At 40.6% G+C, this 20,629-nt stretch overlaps 1 protein-coding gene across 2 annotated transcripts; it reads right to left on the bottom strand.

Annotated features, from left to right (window-relative positions):
- Nucleotides 1-1,107: 1,107 nt before the first annotated feature.
- LOC309688950 (adenylate cyclase type 3-like) lies at nt 1,108-20,609 on the bottom strand. 2 transcript variants are annotated; one of them, XM_082505041.1, is made up of 21 exons: nt 19,927-20,609; nt 14,215-17,080; nt 13,100-13,249; nt 11,930-12,069; nt 11,707-11,818; nt 9,819-9,946; nt 9,411-9,569; nt 9,151-9,310; nt 8,927-9,034; nt 8,647-8,723; nt 8,252-8,413; nt 7,800-7,887; nt 6,372-6,488; nt 5,518-5,789; nt 4,507-4,588; nt 4,214-4,372; nt 3,782-3,928; nt 3,555-3,671; nt 3,323-3,449; nt 3,114-3,238; nt 1,108-3,011 (listed from the first exon to the last, which is right to left on the bottom strand). In XM_082505041.1, exons 2-21 carry the CDS (start codon nt 14,893-14,895, stop codon nt 2,829-2,831), a joined length of 3,294 nt encoding a protein of 1,097 aa, XP_082361167.1. In that variant the 5' UTR covers nt 14,896-17,080; nt 19,927-20,609; the 3' UTR covers nt 1,108-2,828. The 2 variants fall into 2 exon arrangements, with proteins under 2 accessions (XP_082361167.1, XP_082361168.1); XM_082505042.1 differs by lacking the exons at nt 14,215-17,080; nt 19,927-20,609 and adding an exon at nt 13,901-14,206 and having other exon boundaries at nt 1,110-3,011.
- Nucleotides 20,610-20,629: the final 20 nt, after the last annotated feature.

The raw sequence follows: 20,629 nt of genomic DNA, 5'->3' as shown, positions 1-20,629 counted from the left end.
GCTTCCGGGTAGAATTATAATCCATGGGTGGTGCATGAGAACCTAGTTAGCATAATAATGATCAAAAAACAATAACATTTCATATTAAAGTTAATTTTAGTGCTCCAGAGACTTGAAGTGTAATATATCCGGAATTTTGAATTAGCGTAATGAGTAAATCTAGTGTAGCTAGTCTACTGATCACTAGCTAACACAGTGACAAAATAAGTAAATGAAAATGTGTCCTCGATATCTTCGTATCCAAGGCCTAAAGAATGGTATAAAAGTTAACTTCATCACTAAAATACTATACACGTAATCGCGTTAAGAATAAAAATAAATTAACATAAGTGTTCCCACTAAGGTCCATCTATGAGATTTAACTTAAGCTAAGACTATGGGAGACAAAAAAAATGTGAATTAACCGCCATGTGTTATTTGTACTGTACTAATACGCTCTTTATTAGTTTGAATAACAACATAAGCCAACTATTTTCATTTAAACCTTACAGGAAAATTAGTTGACTTCGGCTGAACAAGGGTTTATTTTCTGGTATCTTCATAAGTGATTGAATTAATGAATCACTCAGTCAGAAGACTAGTAATCAGGCCCAAATAAACATGAACTTCCAAAGTGGATCAGTGTAAACTTGTTCTTTTGACTGCTCCCTTTAGGGTTGCCACAGCAGATCATCTGCCTTCATCTCACCCTATTTCTCCTCTATCAAATCATCCCTCGACATGTCTTCCTTGGTTACATCCATGAATCTTCTCTGTGGGCTTCCTCTTTTGCTCGAGGCCTGGAAGCTCAATATTTAACACCCTTTGTACAGTATATCCACCAGCCCTCCTCTGCACATGTCCAAACCTTCTTGCCTCTTTAACTTTGTCTCCATACTATTCAACCTGAACTGTCTGATGTACCCATTTCAAATCTTGTCCTTTATGGTCAGTCCCAATGAAAATCTTAACATTAGATCAGACCAAATTAAAGAATGAAAATCAATTATATTAACCATGAGAATGTATTAACATGAGTGTATTATCAGACTAAATTAAACATGGCAGTACACTTATTTGGTACTTAAGCACTGTCTTGGACAAATGGTTTTGGCAAGCAGACCAGTTGATGTTGGATCCTGAAGTCAATCCCACAAGGCGGAATAATCAAGAAGTTTAATGCAAAAATGTTTTATTAACGCAGTATAATTGCAATGTGATTACCTTACATCATTTAAAAAAGAAACTCCAGTGCAAGATACATAAAAAAGAAAGGAAAAATGAAAGTCATGTATTATTTATCTACTGAAAACTTGTAATTTACATACGTTTTGGCTAGGCAAACACCCGACCCTTTTTGAAACAGTGCATACCGATAAAGATGTTGTATGCCTCAGAACTCTTCCATTCGTTTATTCAACATTAATATGAACTAGCTGATACCAGAAGCTTCTTCATGATCTTGTAGATGAGCAGCTTTGACCACTCTTACATGCTCAGTTCCTTCAGTACCTTTCTTGGTACCTTTTCTGTTATGTACTGCTTATTTCAAACCTCCACACAAAAATACAGTGGGATTCGCTTCTAGGTTCTGACTAACCCTACATTTATTCTTTGTGTGCTCTTTTCTTGTTTAGGATCATTATCCTGTAAAAAAAAAAAGTCCACATCTGCTTCAACCTAAGCTTTCAGACACATGGCCTCACATTACCTTCATGCGCCCTTTGATGTGAATTCATATTTGGATTGTTCATTATAAGCTGTGTGCTCCCAGAGGCAGTGAAATAAACCTAAGCCAGAACATTCTCGCCACAAATTGTATGAGGTTACATTGCCCCCCAAAATTGTCTTTGGTCTGGAAAAAAAAACAATCAAACCATGTTTACCGTTAGTGTAAGCAATGAACTCTATTTGTGCAGAAAAATTTATTCTAAAAGCCCTTGCCTTTGCATCTGTGTTCACCGACAAAATGTAGTTTTACTCTAAAATCCTCTTAGCCAAATTCAACCTTCCATGCAGCTTGATTTTATTCACTCTCTCCCTGATTGCAGAAAGATGCATTTTGACCCTTACAGTTACCTGTAGATGCTGATATAAAATTTCTGGCTTTTTAGAGACTCTTTCGAACATGAAACAGCAAACACTTTGGTGTAATTCGATGGAGCGGCCAATCCTGGACAAACTGATAGTTCTTTACATGTATAATACTACTTATTGTGGGATTATTTATTTCAGATAATTTGGAGATCTTGTTTAAATCACCTACCAGACATAAAAGCATACATAATAATTTTTCTAAAGGCTACAGAAATCTCTTTAGGTCTATGTACGATGACCACACAAAATACATAAACACCTCACCTTGTCACAGGTCATAGTCTGTAGGGATGCGTTTAATTTTCATACCGTTTTTCAAGATTTAAACAATGTCCTTTTTATATGTGAGCTTATAAAATTTATTCACAGGGACTGTATCAAAGAGGATGAAGTGTTTGCTTTTTCAAATAATGAAATGAAAAATGTTGAAAAAAATCAGACATAGATTTTTGTTTTTCTCGTGTCTGTAGCACTCTGTGAATCAAGTGCAGCAATCTTTAGCTCAGGAGCTCTCTGAGACATTCTTAAATTTGTTTACAACTTTACAAAACATGTTTCTTGAAACATTTGTCTATAAAAGTCCTGATAATTGTGCATTAGCGTTTTTGTTGTGTCAGTCTACCGTCATATTCTTCACATGGGCTATGAAGCGCACAAAAAACAAGATCCTGTGAAATTCATGGCTGACAAAACTGACATTTTGCTCAGGCCTGTTATTGGGCTTATGCCATTTGAAGAGATTAAAAAAAAAGTCAGTGAAGGTCTCCAACTTGGTGTGGAAGGGTAGTAGTTACTGCACCATCTTTGGTATTGGGTTTGTCTTTGCCTTTCATGAAAAAGGTCAGCAGCTCGCCTTTCCCTTTGACATATATGGGCCCTCTTCGGATAAAACGAAAGCCGTACTCCTTCAGGATGTCATAGCAGTCCTCTACAACCTGAGGTCCAAGTAGAACATAGCATTTAGAAGAGATGGACACAATAAAAAGGATGCTTAAATTTGCTGCATCTTTGGTTTTGGGAACGTTTGGTTGTGCTACCTGAATGTTTCCCATCACTCCAGTTGACTCCATTCTGCTCGCCACGTTGACCGTGTTGCCCCAGATGTCATAGTGAGGTTTACGAGCTCCGATCACTCCGGCCAGAACTGCTCCTTTATTTAGACCTTAAGGGATCAAAAAGGAGACATGAACACATGTGCACATTTGCAGTTGGACACTCAGACTCACTCTCAGGTGCAAACACTGACCGATTCGTAGCATAAAGTTGTTGAAGGACTGCTTGTTGAGGTTGTTGAGGGTGACTTTCATGGCCAAGGCAAAGTCTGCCAGGTCAGCGAGGTGCTGCCAGCGCTCAATCAGCAACTGGTCCTCTGGCTGTAGACAACCAGTAAATAGCTCTTATAATTATTAGAATAATCACTTTAGATAAAAGGCTTCAACAGATTGGTATAGACATATAATGCTGATAGATTATCACACCTTGCGGTTGCCATATCCATTTGTGTTGCTTTCCGGTGTGAGGCCTGATGCGGCCATGTAGGTGCTTCCAATCGTCTTGATCTTAGTAATGCACCTGAACTCGTCCCTGTCTAATAACTGGTGGGGAAAGTGGACACTGATTAGTTTTACTTCCTGGTGTTAAGTTCATGCTTTGAGGTCACGTTTAGTTTAGTGTACGTTTAGTGTGCAACATTGCCAGAACTCACGCTGTCAAAGTCGGAGATTATCTCATTGAGAATCCTCAGACACTCAATGCCCCCGTTATTGATGCTCTCCTCAGTGTAGAAATCAGAAAAATTGGGGATGGATGCAAACATTACCCCTATTTCATCATACCCCTGGCTGTACAGCTCCTATACAAAACAAATGACTTGTTGGGTCATAAAAAACAGTTTTTAAGCTTATTGCTACTAATATGTAATTATAAGATGGGCCACAAGATGGCACAGTACAGCATCACCTGCAGTACCTTCATTACTTTAAGCTGCTTTTGAACAACTGTTTCTGCTGCTCACACAGAAGGTGTAAGCTCAAATGGTTTTAAATCGCAAAATGCTGTTTAATATGGCTTCTCCTCCATTCTCACTCATGTTGTTTTCTCTCCCTGACTCCTATGGTAACAAACTCAACATATATACCTCGTCTCTTTTTTTAGTGCCCAGAAAGTGTTTTGCCACATGCTCTGGCAGCATGTTGGTGACCAACGCTTCATTCCAGCGTCTCATTTCAAAGACTCTCTCTTTCTGATCGCGCACGCCAATCTTCCACAGAAATAGTTTCCTTGACTGTTGCTCCAGCTGCACACAGACACGCAACACAGACAGAATTAATGACATATTTTGAGAGAAACCTATTATGGAAAAATTAGAATTTTGTTGAATAACATTTTCTTGTTCTAACCCTCCGGGTGTTACATAGATGTGACACTCACGTGGCGTGCAAAGAAGTAAAAGCCAATCATCATAACAATAATCATCACTGTCATGAGGTACTTGGATGGCACTATCAATGTTCTGAAAATACAAAAGTGGGATACCATTAGAGACAATACTGTCATTAACAGTGCTGAAAAAAAGTAATTGGCCCCTTAACCCTTAACTGGTTGTGCCACCCTTGGCAACAAGACCTGCAATCAAGCATTTGCAATAACTGGCAAAGAATCTTTCACATCACTGTAGTGAAATTTTGGTCCAGTCTTCTTTGCACACTTGTTTTAATTCAGCTACACTGGAGGGTTTTCAAGCATGAACGGCCTGTGTAAGGTCACGCCAAAGCATCTTAAGACGATTTATGTCTGGACTTTGTCTAGGCCACTCCAAAACCTTCATCTTGCTTTCTTTGAGCCATTCAAAGGTGGATCTGCTGGTGTTTCAGATCATTGTTCTGCTGCATAACCCAAGTGTGCTTGAGCTTCATGGCAGGAATTCATGGTCAGACTTCAGGATTTTCTGGTAAAGAGCAGAATTCATGGTTCCATCAGTTACAGCAAGTTGTCCAGGTCCTGAAGCAGCAAAGCATCCCTGGACCATCATGCTACCACCACCATGTTTGGTGGTATGATGTTCTTTTTACGAAAAGTGTTAGTTTATACCAGATGGAACAGGACTCAAACGTTCCAAAAAATGTAACTTTTGTCTCGTCAGTCCACAGAATATTTTCCCAAACTTCTTGGGGATCATCAAGATGTTTTTTGTAAACTATGAGATGTTCTTTATCTTCTTTTTGGGTTATTATTACTCAAGTTAGCATTGTCTAATAACTATTAAAATTTGTTTGATCATATGAACTATGTAAGTATGACAAATCTGGAACAACCTAAAAAAAACAATAAGGAGTCAACTACTTTTTCACAGCACTGTAGACACAGCAGCAAATCCAACCTAAAGCAAAACACCCAGAATAACCTAAAAGAGACATCTATCGATGATTAGTCATTTCTCACCTGTAGGAGGCAAACTGCATGTAATCATACAGATCATATAGGTCCCGCCAGCTGTAGATATTAACGGCTCCAGTTGCTGTGACAACCAGCACCATGAGGCCTAGTTTAATCAGGTGGCTCACTTGCACCAACATGGTTGTTGCAATGAGTGACATCACAGCCATGAAGCTGTAGTGCTTCGGATTATCTGCACAGCCTCCATCACCGAGCGACTCCAACATCGGACCAGACGTGCTGTTGAAGATCCGAAGGGATGGAGGTGCACAACTTAACTGCAACACAACGAAAAGAAAAAAATCCACTCACTCCAACTGGCAGAAAAATTGACAACTTCACGTTTTGAGCTAAAACTTGTGCCTATGTCGAGAATAACCCGAATACGACAACAGTAGTAGTAGTACTTCATTTTCTTCAAAGGGCGACTGTCACTTCTACATGACAGCCTAGCAGAGAAATGAACGCTCTCTTTAGCATCCGCTATTCTCTTCAGCTCACAAAGGCAGCAGCGTGTGTAGCAAGTTGCTCCTATGGGGCTGTGACAAATGAGCCAGCAGGCAGCAAGACGGACAACTAATAGACCCCACTGGGATCATACTGTCAGACACATAAAAGGCAGCGATAGTCTGATGAGGACAAAGTAGGAACACACTTATGGAAAGTCGAATGCACACACACTCAGATTGGGAGCTATGATGTTGTACATTAATCCCAACTGGAATTTCCTGGAAACTGATTGTATGTGTTTTCCCGTTATGACATTAAGTTATATAACGAAATGACAAAAAAGTTCATCCATATTGCCACGATTACGGACATGCACACATGCAGTTTTACCAAGTTTCTTGAAGTCGTACCATGTCAGCGATCACAGCCATGGTTAGAACAAATATGCTTGCCATGGCCCACGTGTTTCTCGCCCATCGTGTGCGATCAATCCACATTGAGAAAGACACCAACCTCTTGGAGAACATCTGTGATAAGAAAATGTTAAAAAGGTGGCCATCTTTTATATAGTGTAGTGTAAACTGTAGAACTTTCATTCTTTCCTGTGTGACAATAAAATCAGTACTGCTTTGAGAAAAATTCCTTATCAATTGTAAAAACCAATCAAAATGCTAAATATCACTTAGCTAAAGCCCTGCGAGAATAAATTTTTTACAGGACTGAATTCAGTGCTCTGAAAAGCTAAGTACACCCTTAATGCTTCCATAGGACTTAAGACCTTAAAAAGCAGCAAAGTGCTGCAAATCAAATGCACATGATTAGCAAGTGTGAGCACCTCTATAAAAGCAGAGGTTTCGTCAGCTTGCTGATTTGGAGCATTCAGGTGTGTGTTAACACAATGGCACAATCTTTCCAGTAGTGGACGTCCCAGCAAATTCACCCCAAGGTTAGACTCTGCAATTCTCAGAAAACTGCAAAAAACATCAACAAAAAACCAGGAGCTACAGTACATCTCAGACTCTACAGATCTCAGTTAGCATGTTAAAGTTCATGAGAGACCATTTAGAAATAGACTGAACAAGTAGATCTTATTTGGAAGGGTTGCCAGCAAAAAGCCTCTTCTCTAATTGCAACTTAAAAATAACACAAAACTTCTGGAACAACATCCTTTGGACTTTTGGACATCAATATGGAGATGTACAGCTGTATTGCACAAGACTATATTTGGCAAAAACCAAGCACAATATATCAGCATAAACACCCCAACTGTCAACCACAGTGGTGGAGGAGTGATGGGCTTGTTTTGCAACCACGGGACCTGAACACCTTGCAGTCACTGAGTTGACCACAAACTCCACTGTATAGCAAAGTTTCTAGAGTCCAACTGGGTTGTTCAACAGGATGATCCAGGCACAGCAGCAACAGAAAAGCTGAAAAAGAAAAGAATCAAGGTGCTGCAATGACCTTGTCAAAATCCAGACTTCAACCTGACTGAAATGCTGTGGCGGGACTTTAAGAGAGCTGTGCATGAACAGTGCCCAAGAACCTCAATGAACTGAAGTAACATTGTATAGTAGAGTGGGCCAAAGTTCCCACCCAATGATGTGAGAGACTGATAACATCAGACTGTTACTTCAAGGTATTGTTGCTAAGGTTGCTCTAAAACCTATTGAATCATGGGGTGTACTTAGTTTTTCACATCACCATAGTTTTTAGGCTCTACATTATTGTTAGAGAGCTTTGAACATACTAATCAAAGGCATTTAGCAATTAATTGGTTACCATTGTTGACAATTTACAAAAAAATTACGTTTCCTTTTTAAAAAAAAAATTCTCACCCTGGGGAAGATGGCTGCCAGGGAGCATACTGTGAGTATTAGCAGCAATACCTGTCCTACTGCGAGAGTCACATAGTTCACAAACAACCTAGAAGGAGAACACACATCATCAGACAACGTCCTACAATTTCTAATAAATTATCATGTGCTATCACTACAACAATACATTGGCCAAGGAGTCAGTCCCAGCTGTTACAGGGTGAGAGTCGGGGTATACCCAGAACAAGTGTATAGCAGGGCTAACACAGGGAGACAGACAACCACACATGCTCATACTCATTTAGTATCACCAATTCACCTAACATGGAAGTGTTTGGACTGCTGGAGGAAACCGGCACAGTTACACGGAGAACATGCAAACTCCACATACAAAGGTCTGCTGGGAGGTGATGGTGCTGCACCGCTGTGCCACCCATGCTATAAAGTGACACATACATGATACATAAACTCACAGTGGGTCTATGAAGACCTCCATTGCTGTGATGAAAAGGAGTACGATCATGCAGCAGGAGAAGGCCGCTCCGCTCCTCCTCTCCTTCTCTGAGGAGTAGTGGTCCTCCAACTTTCCATCCACAAAACGGAGAGAAACGGGGTTGATCTCATGATCCTTCATTCTGTCAAAAATGCAGTGAGATTTAGCAGGTAGAAAAGAACATTTTGAAGGACATGGATACTAAAAAGGGGGGATGGGACACCGATTGAGGAGATGCATGTGGGTTACTTCACTGAGTTTGTTTCTTTTCAATTCCTGGAACACCGAATCCGATTTCTATGATTTAGTCTTTAAAATGAATCCTTTTATTGCACTTTTTCAAATTAAATTTATTTAAAGTTTCTTTTTTCTTACATTTTTTGAGTCTCTCTCTCCAGCAGCTCCTGCTGGAGTCGTCTGTTGATGGTTTGTTCCTCGGCTCTGTTAGTCATCTAAGGTTGCCAGTAATGCAAAGAGAAACGCATCAGATACAGACAACATTACCAAGTGAAGCTTTCTCTTTTATAATTGAAAGAAATAATTCACATAATTTATCTTTTTATAAACATATAGATAGGCCTTACTCATGTATACACAAGTAACAACACACTTTAATCTTTGGTTACTGAAATGATGACCGGCAGCTGTAATTCACCTCCTTTTTAGACTCAGTAGGTGTGGACTGTTGTGAGACTGCATTCCCATTGGATGCTGTGGTGTTGATCAACTGTTTGGAATTTCTATTGGTCAATGTACCAGGTGTCTGAGGAGGAGAAGCAGATACAACATCTGTTAATATTACATCAATAACAAAAACAAAAAATGTTCATTTAATTGATTTGATTTATTTTGTATGGGATAAAGGAACAAGACACTCACATTTCCATTGAGTCCATTGGCTTTCTGCTTAGGAACTAGAACTAAGTAAGTGTCAATGCCTTTCTCCAGCAGGTACTCACACCTCTCTCCACCATTCCCCGGCTCCAGTTCAAATTCCCCATGCAGACTGTCTTTTGTGGTCTGGGAAATATGCACTCTCCTAGATAGCATACAAAACTGTGAATTTTAGAAAAAAAAAAAAAAGAACTGCTCTCAGACACACACTACGCAGACACCAAGGAAGCGCACAATTTTCCTACCCAGGAATCCCTCCAGATTCCATTTTATTGGCCACAGTGACATCTGTGGACCAAACATCAAACTGCCAGCGTTTCTGCCCGAGTACTCCTCCCAGCACGGTGCCGGTGTGGACCCCCACGCGCATGTCAACCTCTGTTTGTGTCTTTTCTCGAACGTACCTAGACCATGAGAGAAATCAGGGGGTCACTGGAAAATTAACTGTTGCTCATATTGTTAAGCAGCTTTAAAATTTTAATTGAGCCTTTCCTCTCTAGTTTTTTCTCTCTATGTGGTGACTTCCTTTCTCCATTATTTTGTCTAAGCTTTTTTTTTTTTTTTTAATTTACAGTTTTAATTCTAATGTTTTAATAATAATGTTTTCATTGTGTTTTCCTCCCCTATTCCTAATTAGTAAAGTCACTACTTACGAGATGGCTTTTACCATAGCCAGGCCCATCTTTATAGAACACACGGCATGGTCCTCCCTGAAGTCAGGAACACCACAGATGCAATAGTAACAGTCTCCAAGAATCTTAATCCTCAGCTGATGATGTTCCTGTAATGTGAGATCAGACACGGATGTTTACCTCAATAACAGAAAGGTACTGATACTATAACTCAGACAATCCAATAATGTCATTTTATAGTCTCATAAACACTTCTCAGAACATAATTCAGAAAAAAGATGTTTGTAGAAATCAAGAAATTGTGTCATCTCATCGCTTTGTCTGGCAGAGTGGCTTGAGTTCTAATTCACAATATGCAGTGGTCGGTTAGTTTATAACTTTGAGAACCGCTAAGACTTTAAGTAAGGGGTGAGTCTGCTTCAATTGACAGGTGTGCACACACAGAGCTGTAGCTGATGACTGTCTGCTATTAACTGGACCTCTACACACTGTGTATAGCATTTTCGAGGAATTATCTGACAAATAATATTACTTCTTGTGTTGTACAAATCACCCAAAAGGTTTGCGCTTCAGTTTTGGTGAGCATATTTTTCATATTTTATAAGCCTGTTACTTAGTTAGCAGTAATTAGCATATATCTGTATCTGCTGTATAGTTTATGGATGTAGCCTGCTAACCAAACTTGTTAGCCCTCGCTGATGACTCAGCGTATACCCATTTCCAAACCAACATGGTGGCAGTCAAAACATTAATGTTGAGGTTTTAAAATGTCTAAAACCAATGGGTGGTGTCATGGTGGCTACTAGCTTTACAGAGTCTGTCTGTGCACATGTAGCAGAGTAGCATTCCAGCCAAGCAGAAACTGGGTGCTAACTACAATGGAGGCTAGAGAATAAGTTATTAATGAGGTTGTTACACCAAGTCAAGCTAGCATAGAATTTTGTTACATTTCTACCAAAAATAATTCAGAAATATCCAGTAGTAATATTTCTTAACAATAGACTCACTGACAACTTTATTAGGCACAGCTGTTCAACTGCTTGTTAATACATAAGTTCAAATGGAGCATCAGCATGGAGAAAAAGTTTGATTTAAGTGACTCTGAAGGTGGCATGGTTGTTGGTGTCAGACAGGCTGGTCTGAGTATTTCAGAAACCGCTTATCTACTGGGATTTTCCCACCATCTTTAGAGTTTACAGAGGAAAAAAAGAAAAATATCCACTGAGCAGCAGTCCTCTGGACAAAAATGCCTTGTTAGTTTTAGATGTCAGATGACAAACAACACATCTCTGGAGGCACAACAGATCTAACCTCGAAGAAAACTGGACAGCAGTAGAACACCACACCGGGTGCCACTGCTGTCAGCTAAGCAGAGGAAGCTGAGGGTACAATTAGGCTCAACAAAAAGACTGAGAAGTTGTTGCCTAATGTGATGAGTCTTGATTTCTGCTGTAACATAGGGCCGGTAGGGTCAGGATTTGGTTTAAATAACATGAACGTATGCATCCAACGTATGCATCCTTGTATTGTTAGTGTAATGGTATGGAGGACATTTTCTTGCCAATCTTTGTGCCCTCACTACTAATTTAGCATTCTTTAAACTTCACAGCCCACTAGAGTATTGTTACTGACCATGTCCATCCCTCTATAACCACAGTGCACCCATCGTCTAATGGTTGCTTCAAAGAATGTCACAAAGCTCAAACAATCTCAAACTGGCTTTTTGAACATGCCAATGAGTTCACTGTACTCAACTGGTCTCCACAGTCACGAGCACCTTTTGGATGAGGCAGAACTGAAGATTTGCAGCTGACAAATGTGGATCAAATGTGTGATGTTATCATGTCAGTATGACAAAAAGTCTCTGAGGAATGTTCCAGCACCGTGTTGAAACCACTCTGATACTCACTGCTGCCAGTTTATCAAAGCGAGCAAACAGTTCATTGAGCAGCTTTACAAGCTCCTGGGCGCTGCAGGCTGAGGACAACTGGGTGAAGCCCACAATGTCTGCAAACAGGATGCTGCAATAAAAGTGGATGATTAAAAATAATGTAACACTTTCTTGTTGCAAAAAATATTGTGAAACAGATGTTTGATCAAATTAAAAAGTCATTTTTTTTAGTGATCCAGACCTAACGTTTTCATGGCGGTACATGTACATGGTGTTGAACTGCTGCTGCTGCCGGACTTCGTTCTGATTTGCCTGGTTCTTCATGCCCTGCAGCATCTCATCAGCAATGTGTTTGGGCAGGATGGACAGTAATAGTTCCTCCTACATAGAGCAAGATTTGAAAGAAGGTGCGAGATGTGAGAAATAGGAAAAGAAAAGTCATCCCTATTTCTGTATGTGTAAAGAAAGTGTACAAATTTACATTTTATTTTCCTCTTAGCTCTCAAGAATCCCGTCAAGTGGTCAGATATGTCCTAACTGGCTGGTTGTTTTCCATCTTTGACCCAGTCTCCCACTGAAAAGGCACGGTGGGAATACTATCTCTCCTCTGTCTCTTCCTTTTGTCTTTTTGCCTCCCCATCCGTATCCACACGTCCCTCGCTTTTCACCATCTTTTCCGCCCCTTTTTCAAAGAACTCTCAAGAGTCTGCTGTCTTTGTTTTGCAAATAGTCACAGGCAGGCGTGACAGTGTCTTAAAGGGAAGAATTAAATGCTTGGTGACAATAACTGCACATTTGTATCATCTTTCAATCTGTGATGATGGTGAGCAATTGCCAGTTTTTTCGCAATTTGCGATTGCTGTTAGATACATTACCGCCGTTTCTTTAATTTAACACCTCTTCTAGCTGAGATAAGCCTTCATAACAGATTAATATTGATGCCACAGAAGGTAAAGCATGGCATAGTGGCTGTAAGGAACACAAAAGAGCAAGCTTAAAGGATTTACAGCAAAATGGTGACCTGAATGCAGCTTGAGGTTTGATTAAAATGAAGAAGTAATAAACAGGCTAACATATAATAAAAAGTGTAAAAACATAATTCCTTTTTAAAATGCTTCATTGGGAAACATGTCCTCATGTCTGTTGGCTGGCAAAGTGCTAAAGGGACCTTATTGTGTCAGGTCCCTGACGGTGGCTGCGCTGGTGAAAACAACCGCCTCTCTAACAACCTATTAGTCCTGAGCTGAGCAAAACATCCTGTAATTAATCAGTGTGTTGCATCTCACCCTTCTATTTGTGTACTTGTGCATTTGTGGATTTGTTTGGCCAAAAATAAGAAAATGTGTTCACTCACCAAAGAAAATGTGTTCACTCACCAAAGAAAATGTGCACGTGGGTATGGGTAATATACCTGCTGAGTGCTCTGCTCCTCCAGTGTTAGTTTCACCTCCAGTGACTGACGAGCTTCCAAAAATGCTGTCCTGTACTTCCTGTCTGCCATGTAGTACGACATCACACCCACTATGATGGCACACAGGTACAGCACCACGTTGGCTAGCAACTGAAAAAGAGGAGAAAAGTGCCACAAAAGTGTTTGTGTGGACAATAATAATATGCATTATAATAAAGAGTATATTTATAAATATTATTATAATTTCATCATCATCTCAACTGCTGAAATGAATTTACCAAATATGGGTAAACAAAGCATTTATCTTAGCTTATATATAAGAGAAACCTAACGTGTGAATATGATGTGTGTATATATTGTATTTATATATGTTTATATTATTTCTACATTGAAGTGGATGCCAAATTTCATTTTTATTTGAGTAATGTACTTTTCAGTGACAATAAATTGAATCTAATCTAAAGATCAGTTTGTGGAAACTGACTTTTAACTTTTAGATGCAATTTTGTTTCCAAATTGCTCAAAACAACATTATTTGGGATGTAGTGCAATCACACATGGTGTATTCATATGCACTCTCATTATAAATTGAGACTGCGTTTAAAATAATATTATATCTGACTTGTATATATTTACCTTTGGGGCCCTAAAACCAAGTGTGGCAAAAAGACAATAAATGTGAATGGAAGGAAATTAGTTTGCATTAACAAAACACTGCACAAAATCGAAAAAACAAAGGGGTTTTATTTAACGCAGTGAATTATGAATTTATTTACTATGCATAATCCAAACCCACTTTACCTGTCACACCTCTCCACTTGGGTATTAGGCCCTGAAACAGTGTGAGGCCCCTTAAATTTTGCACTGTTTGCATAATGGTCTTACTGTGGTGCCAGTGCTCTAGCCTGGTGAAGGGCTGGTGCAGCCTAGTAAAAAGAAAAACTTACAACATGCATAAATTTGGGTCCTGGATGGGAACCACTGCCCTAGAATCAAATGTACACACATCTAATATCGCACTTTCTGCTTTTCTTTGTTGTTGTTGTTTGTTTTGCATTCACAAACGTTTTAAAGTCCTAGCTGCTTTATTCCTTGTGAGTTTACCAGACATTTACCTGTCTGACCAGCATCGCCCCCTGCGCGCCATCCTTAAACTTCTGAGCCACCGTGATCCCCAAAACCAGAGTGTGAATCCCGCACGAGAGGACAGCGAGGAGAAGCAGGGCCACCAGGTTCAGTGGCAAAGTTAGAAAGCAGGAGAAAATGAAGAAAGTCTGCCAGCCCACCGAGTCACTAGCATGTGGGAAGCGCTCGTAGTTTAGTCCCATGTAACACAAAACATGCACGGTGACCATCAGCCACAGTATGTAGGCCACTGCTCCGCGCCACACAGGTGATGCGGGGAGTTTCTGCAACCAGCACAACACGTAGAGCGCAACGTCCGCAGTCAGCCCCACAGCTGCCACCACCACCATCGCCAGTTTGTCCTCAGTGTACACAACCGCACACATGATGATGACGAAGCTGTTGAAGAGAGCGGCGAACATCACCAGCACTAGCAGGTTCTCCTGTCTCTGCCGACGGAAGTAGTTCTGATAGAGCCTTTCCAGCGACTCGGGGGTAAAGGTGAGGCGCACTGCGCGGGGCAGGCAGCGGCAGCAGCTGGACTGCACTACGGTCACTTCACGCCTCCGACCCACGTCACGGCCCGGATCACTGGAAACCTGGGCCGAGTACTCCACCGAGTACTCTGCAGACTGCTCCGTGTCCATTGTGCGGACCCGGTTCAGAGACATGCTTCTTTGTTAAAGGTTAATCCTCTTGGTTAGTGGAATACTGTTACAACACTAATGTGAAAATCCACGGAAAAGTTGTGACGTGCCCCATTACTTTTTGATTTTTTTTGCAGCTGACCGCATGATCAAAGTTTTCATGATTTTTAAAGGCTCTTCCAAACGAGACAAAAACATTTAAATCAGAAAATAACTCCATTCCATTCTTCAGTTCAGTCCCACCATGAAAAGTGGCTTACCTTTTAATTTAGAGTTAGTGCCTTCAAATACAAAAACACATTTAAGATAGAGGAGATTCTCAGAGCCTCTAGTTCCCAAGCAGGTGAAGTCTCGTTTGTCATTGTTGTAGATCTACTAAATCAATATCAATGCAAAATATAATATTTTCAGAGAGACTTCTGTAAGCTTTACTCTGGTTACTTTTATCTGCCTAAACACATCAGTTCTAAGATGCTCTTCCGTCTTCTGATCATTTTCTGTCTCTCTCCTGCCTCCCCCCTTCTCTGAGTGCTTCTGTTACTGTTGCTAAGACGAAACCAAAGAAACTGCCAGCGTGCAGTCATGTCTTGGGAAATGTGGCAGCGATGCTGTGAAGAGCTTAGAAAAAAAGAAGAAGAAAGAGGACGATTAAGGTCACTGAAATAAAAAAAAAAGGAAAGCTTTCTAATGTTTTTATTTAACACTGGTATCCACAACAGATACCATGCCTTATGACACTGGATTTAATGTTTTTGCCTCAAGTTTTTTACTTGCAAAAATGCAACACAAGAACATTTACAGACAGATGTAAACTTAGGCGTCAATCAGTCTCTGTGAGCATTTGTGGTTGGTGGTGATTTTCCTATCATGCCGCTTAGAGCGCTCCCCAAAGCCAACACTATGGCCGTTAGGACTCCCACAGTCCCCAGTTTCCCCAGAGCTGCAGTGCCCAGCGCTGCAGCCCCAAGTGCCCCGGCTCCAATAGGTGCTGCTGCTGCGGTGACCGTTTCCATGCCGATTTCTTTTATTAGCACAGGCCCCGTGAGGAGGCCCCTTTGCAGATTCACCTCAGTGTGGAACGGGCTCTTTGGTGCACCCAGAACAAATGCCCCTACCGCAACAAGGGTGATTGTTACAAGTTCTGATGCGGTGAACGGACTTGCTTTAAGTAACTGGCATTCTGCTGCCACAACTGCACCGATGATGACAGAACCTAAAACTGCTAAAGTTGAATTCCTTGACTGAAATGCCCATCTTGCTGCAACACTTGCGGCTCCAAGTGAGACCCCTGCAGCTGTGGCCGCCCCTAGCGTCCCTGCTGTGCTGCCTCTGGCCCCTAGAGAGGAGCTCCACTGCAGAATGGCTCTCAAAGCCACTGATGTCATTATAGCAACTCCCAAAGCGACCTTTCCAGCCACCTCTGGACCCAGTCCGACCATGGCCACAGTTCCCAGGCCAGCTCCAAGCAGCGCCGCAGACAGATAGGCCACCCAGAGGACTGACTGCAGCATCACAACAACCTCTTCTTTTGACCCGTCTACTGCTTCACCTGCCCCTAAACCCACAAAAAATCCCAGAATCCCCACAAAAACAGAGTAGAAGAATATTCTCTCCAGCAGTTTGCACCCAGTTTTAGATTTGGGTCTTCGAGGGACTGTTAGTAGCCTTCGAAGGACAAAGAGGACAACGATAGTCAGAATCATGCTAATGAGTCCAAAAAAGGCTCCCAACTGTCCATACACTACACTGAGGTATAGAGTGGTGAAGATGATCAACAGAGCTGTGGTCATGTCGTTAATGTTGGAATACGAGTAGACGAAAAGGACCAGAGCACCTTGCACCACAATGTAGATCCACGGTGGAAGGACGCCCGCTAACAATCCAGTAGTGACAGCACCTACCACAACAGAGGCTCCTGTTGTGGCCTCTGCTAACCAGGGCAGTCTCACTCCAACTTTACTCAACAGTGTCATCACCATGGCAGCGAGGAGGAAACCACTTCCAAGACATAAGAGTACCGAGGTGAACACGAGGCATGCCATCACTACTGCAACACCAGTGGAACCGGCCCGTCCAGCAGCCAGAGTTGCAACGTTAAGCAGGAGGCCATCTTCAGTCAGAGTGGGTTCAACTGCAAATAATGCAGCTTCTCCGAACACAAAACCTGCTGCTCCACTTCCAACGAGGGCTGACACCACACCAAAAACACCTGAAATAAAAAAGGAGTTAAGTCAAGTACTGTCTACTGTTTTACACTTGAAAGCAAATGTAAGCACTTCTAAGTATATGCATTCAGTTTGTATTACTCTAGTAGTCATCTGGAATAAGGTTTCCTTTCTAGAAAAGTGTTTTCATCCCACAAAATTTTACCTGACTTCATAAAACATAAACAACCACTAGAAACTAAAAAGGGATTTGTTCCTCATTACATTGCTTCTCTGTTATATTTAAGAGGGGAAAATAGAGTTGTAGTCAGAAGTTGAGATCCACTTATCATGGGCAAGCATGTCATAATCATTTTGGGTTTGTAATGATTTCTTAGACTTTCTTTTTCCAGGGTGTAATTATTGAGCAGCATACATTATTAATGACTGCAAATACAAGAATTGGGTGCACAAGTTTGAATTGAAGTTTGAATCTCGAGTCCACACAAGGCAAATATATACATACACAATCATCTTTTAATAAGTGGTGCTCAACGTCTTTACTTGAGAAGGTAAAGGCTTATCAACTTCTCGTTGGTGATCATGATTGACTATAACAAGCAATTTCTGTTTTCTAGCTTAAAAAGGATTTCAGAATTCACTGGATTGACAAGTTGAGGTCTGTTAAAGCATTTCTAAACAACCTCAGATTTCAAGTTCATCAGCTCAAACAATGCTATTTAAGTATAGAGTAAAAAGTGTCACCACTTTGCCAAGGTGTGAAAGAAGACCCAAACTGTCACCCTCAGATGAGAGGAAATAGGTTAGGATGTTCAGAAATAACCCAGAAACCACAAAGGCTCAAGCCTGCCATGAACAGGAAACTGCATCACCAGTGTCACTATCCACAGTGAAGCCAGTTTTACATCACCATGGGTGAGAAAACCCTGCTTCAAAAACTAAAATTGGCATCTGCCAACATGGACAAGCCAAATGCCCTCTGGAGGCAGGTTTTATGGCAAAACGAGATAAAGACTGAGATATCTGGCCATAGGGCTGTTCGATATAACGATATATATCGGTGATGATATAAAAACATCTATCGTTTGATTTTACGCTATCGTTTGTTTCGTGGTGTTGCAAAATAAACTGTTTACGACAATATTTTTTCATCGTTCTGATGGTCACTGTAGTGGCTATATTAATTTCTTAAAGTTCTCTCTTTCTCTTATATTTAATATAACCACACTACTGACGGATAAGCGCCTGTTTTTATGCGCGACGGTAACACCTTCGCGTGTCCGCTTGTATATGTTCCACATAAACCTTTCACAATAAAGCTCAAGATCCTGTTGAGACTTTTCAAAATAAACTGAATCACGTGAAAGAGCAGATTATTTACGGATGAGAAGTAAAAAAGAGCCGCCAGGTGCTAAAAAAAATAAACCAAACGTTAGAACAGGCAACCCGCAGCACGCCGTGTAATAAATACAAAGAAAACGGCGGCCGTTACAACTTATATCTAAAAATGTATAGTTTCATGCATCTGTTAAAACACTCGACTCCGGGTAAAGGACGCGCAGCTGGAAACACTTCACGCAAGTCGAGCTGCCCGAGATTCACAGAATTTACAGAAAATGTTAAATTTTTGTGATTTATATCGTTATCAGGACGATAGAATTCTTATATCGGGATATGAGATTTTGGTCATATCGCACAGCCCTATCTGGCCACAGTTACAAGACACATAATTGGAGGAGTAAAGGTGAGGCTTTCAAGAATGCTGTACCAACTGTCAAGCATGGTGGTGGTAGCATCATGATCTACTGCCAGTGGTACTGCCACGTTGCACAAATCGGGTGTTCCAACTGGACAACAATCCGCAAAACACACCAAAACTGGTTTCGGAATGGATAAAGCAGGCTAACATTAATAATCTGGAATGGTCTTCTAAAAGTGCCGACCTCAACCATGTCAAAAATGTGTGGACTATGCTTGAATTCCAGTTCTGTGTCAGTAAACCAACCACCTGAAATGAACTCTAATTTCTTCATAAAGATTCAAATATCCAGCCAGAATTGTGTCAGAAGCTTGCTACCAAAAGCATGTGGTGGAAGTGTAATATTAGTCGAGATGTATGTATATATATTTGAGTTTGTATGTACTTTTGACTGTGTGTGGATCTGAGAAAATTCAAAAGAAATGTAAACATTTTGTACTCAATTCTTGTTTTTAAAAGTTGTTAAAGATGTATGCTGTACAATCATTCCACAGTAGAAAAAATAGTTCAAATGGAATCTTCATAAGCCCCAAATTACCATGTAACTCATACCCATGATGACAGTGATCACAAATGCAGGTTTGACTTCACTTGTTTATCTGACAGCTACAATTTCAGGAAGTTGAAACTAGGAAGTCTGTTTATTTCAGTTGGCCCATTATTTGCAAGAGGTCACCACGGGTGGATTAAATGCTATTATTTATGTGTAATGTTCCACATTTACACTGCGATACTGCAAGTTTGCTAACTTGTATGCGGAGATTGTTCTGCACATGCGCAAACCAGCTCCTGTCACTTTAAAGGGAAAATGAAAACGAGTGGACGACAGCAAGTTGAAACCAGGAAGTCTGTTTAAACGCAAAAAAGGACAAAAAAAGTTTCAACAGACCAGCTACCCACCCTGAAGTCTATATCAATAGAGACCGTTTTTTTACCAAATGAGAGATATTAAACCCTCGTCTGCAATTGTTTTCATTTAGTTAGCTCTGGAGCATGCCTGCAGTTTTTACATCCGTGTGATATAACCATTGGGTCCAGTACATAAAGGTAGCTGCTGTATAGATTTTTAATATACTGTTTAAACCCCTGGTTTATTTAATTTTAAGTAGTTTTTGCAGCTTAGTATCTTACCCAGGCTTGCGTCTGCCATGTTTCCCTGTGTAGCAGCTCACAGGTTTCACCGTTTCCTGTTCGATGTCACGTTTGACACACCGTGGTCTGAGCCAATCAGAAAAACACAAAAGCTGCGCGTGTCAGTGCGTCACCCTAATAGTCCAGTGTAAAAAAACAAACAGTAAACAACTGTAACATATACAGTAATATACAAATCTTTTGGGCCATCTTTTATATTTTGCTTCAAAGCAGCCTGAATTTCGTCCTTTTTTAAAGCTTTCTAAACGTTTTTCAGAATTTTTCTTTGTACATGAGCTACAGCAGAACGCTGCTGCAGGATTTATCATCTATGAATTTTTAGCAACTTTCGAAGCAACTAAATCCAGGTTTTGTGGTTCCAAATTTTGTATTCCAAGTGCTCTTCCTGCCGGATGTGGATATGTTTACATATTTGCTGTAATAATTCTAATAATAGAACTTCCTCTCTGAGGAAGAAGCAGTAGTTATTTTGTTCATCACATATGGACATCACCAGGATTGTAACTCCAAATGAGAGGTGAAGGCTACTACAATCTATGGCTTTTATGAAACAACATTGTAAGAATGATTTGATAACATTTAACATCACCTCATTAAACATAAACAGTTCGAAACTGGAATAGGTGGGGTTTTTTTTGTTAGATCAAATTAGCTACAAAACTGAGGTAAATAAACCGCAATT

Source organism: Aulonocara stuartgranti (assembly GCF_965226115.1).
Source record: "Aulonocara stuartgranti genome assembly, chromosome: 15".
Taxonomy (NCBI): Eukaryota; Metazoa; Chordata; class Actinopteri; order Cichliformes; family Cichlidae; genus Aulonocara; species Aulonocara stuartgranti.
The sequence above is the reverse complement of the archived record's forward strand: the minus strand, read 5'-3'. Positions and strand labels throughout refer to the sequence as shown.

Bases quoted from the DNA above. Each gene is read 5' to 3' on its own strand.
- LOC309688950 (XM_082505041.1), bottom strand. From the start codon at position 14,895: ATGTCTCTGAACCGGGTCCGCACAATGGACACGGAGCAGTCTGCAGAG. The intron at 4,373-4,506 runs GTGAGTGTCACA...GTCTGTGTGCAG, and splicing joins TTTACTTCTTTGCACGCCAC to CTGGAGCAACAGTCAAGGAA. The intron at 3,929-4,213 runs GTATATATGTTG...TGTTTTGTATAG, and splicing joins GCACTAAAAAAAGAGACGAG to GAGCTGTACAGCCAGGGGTA.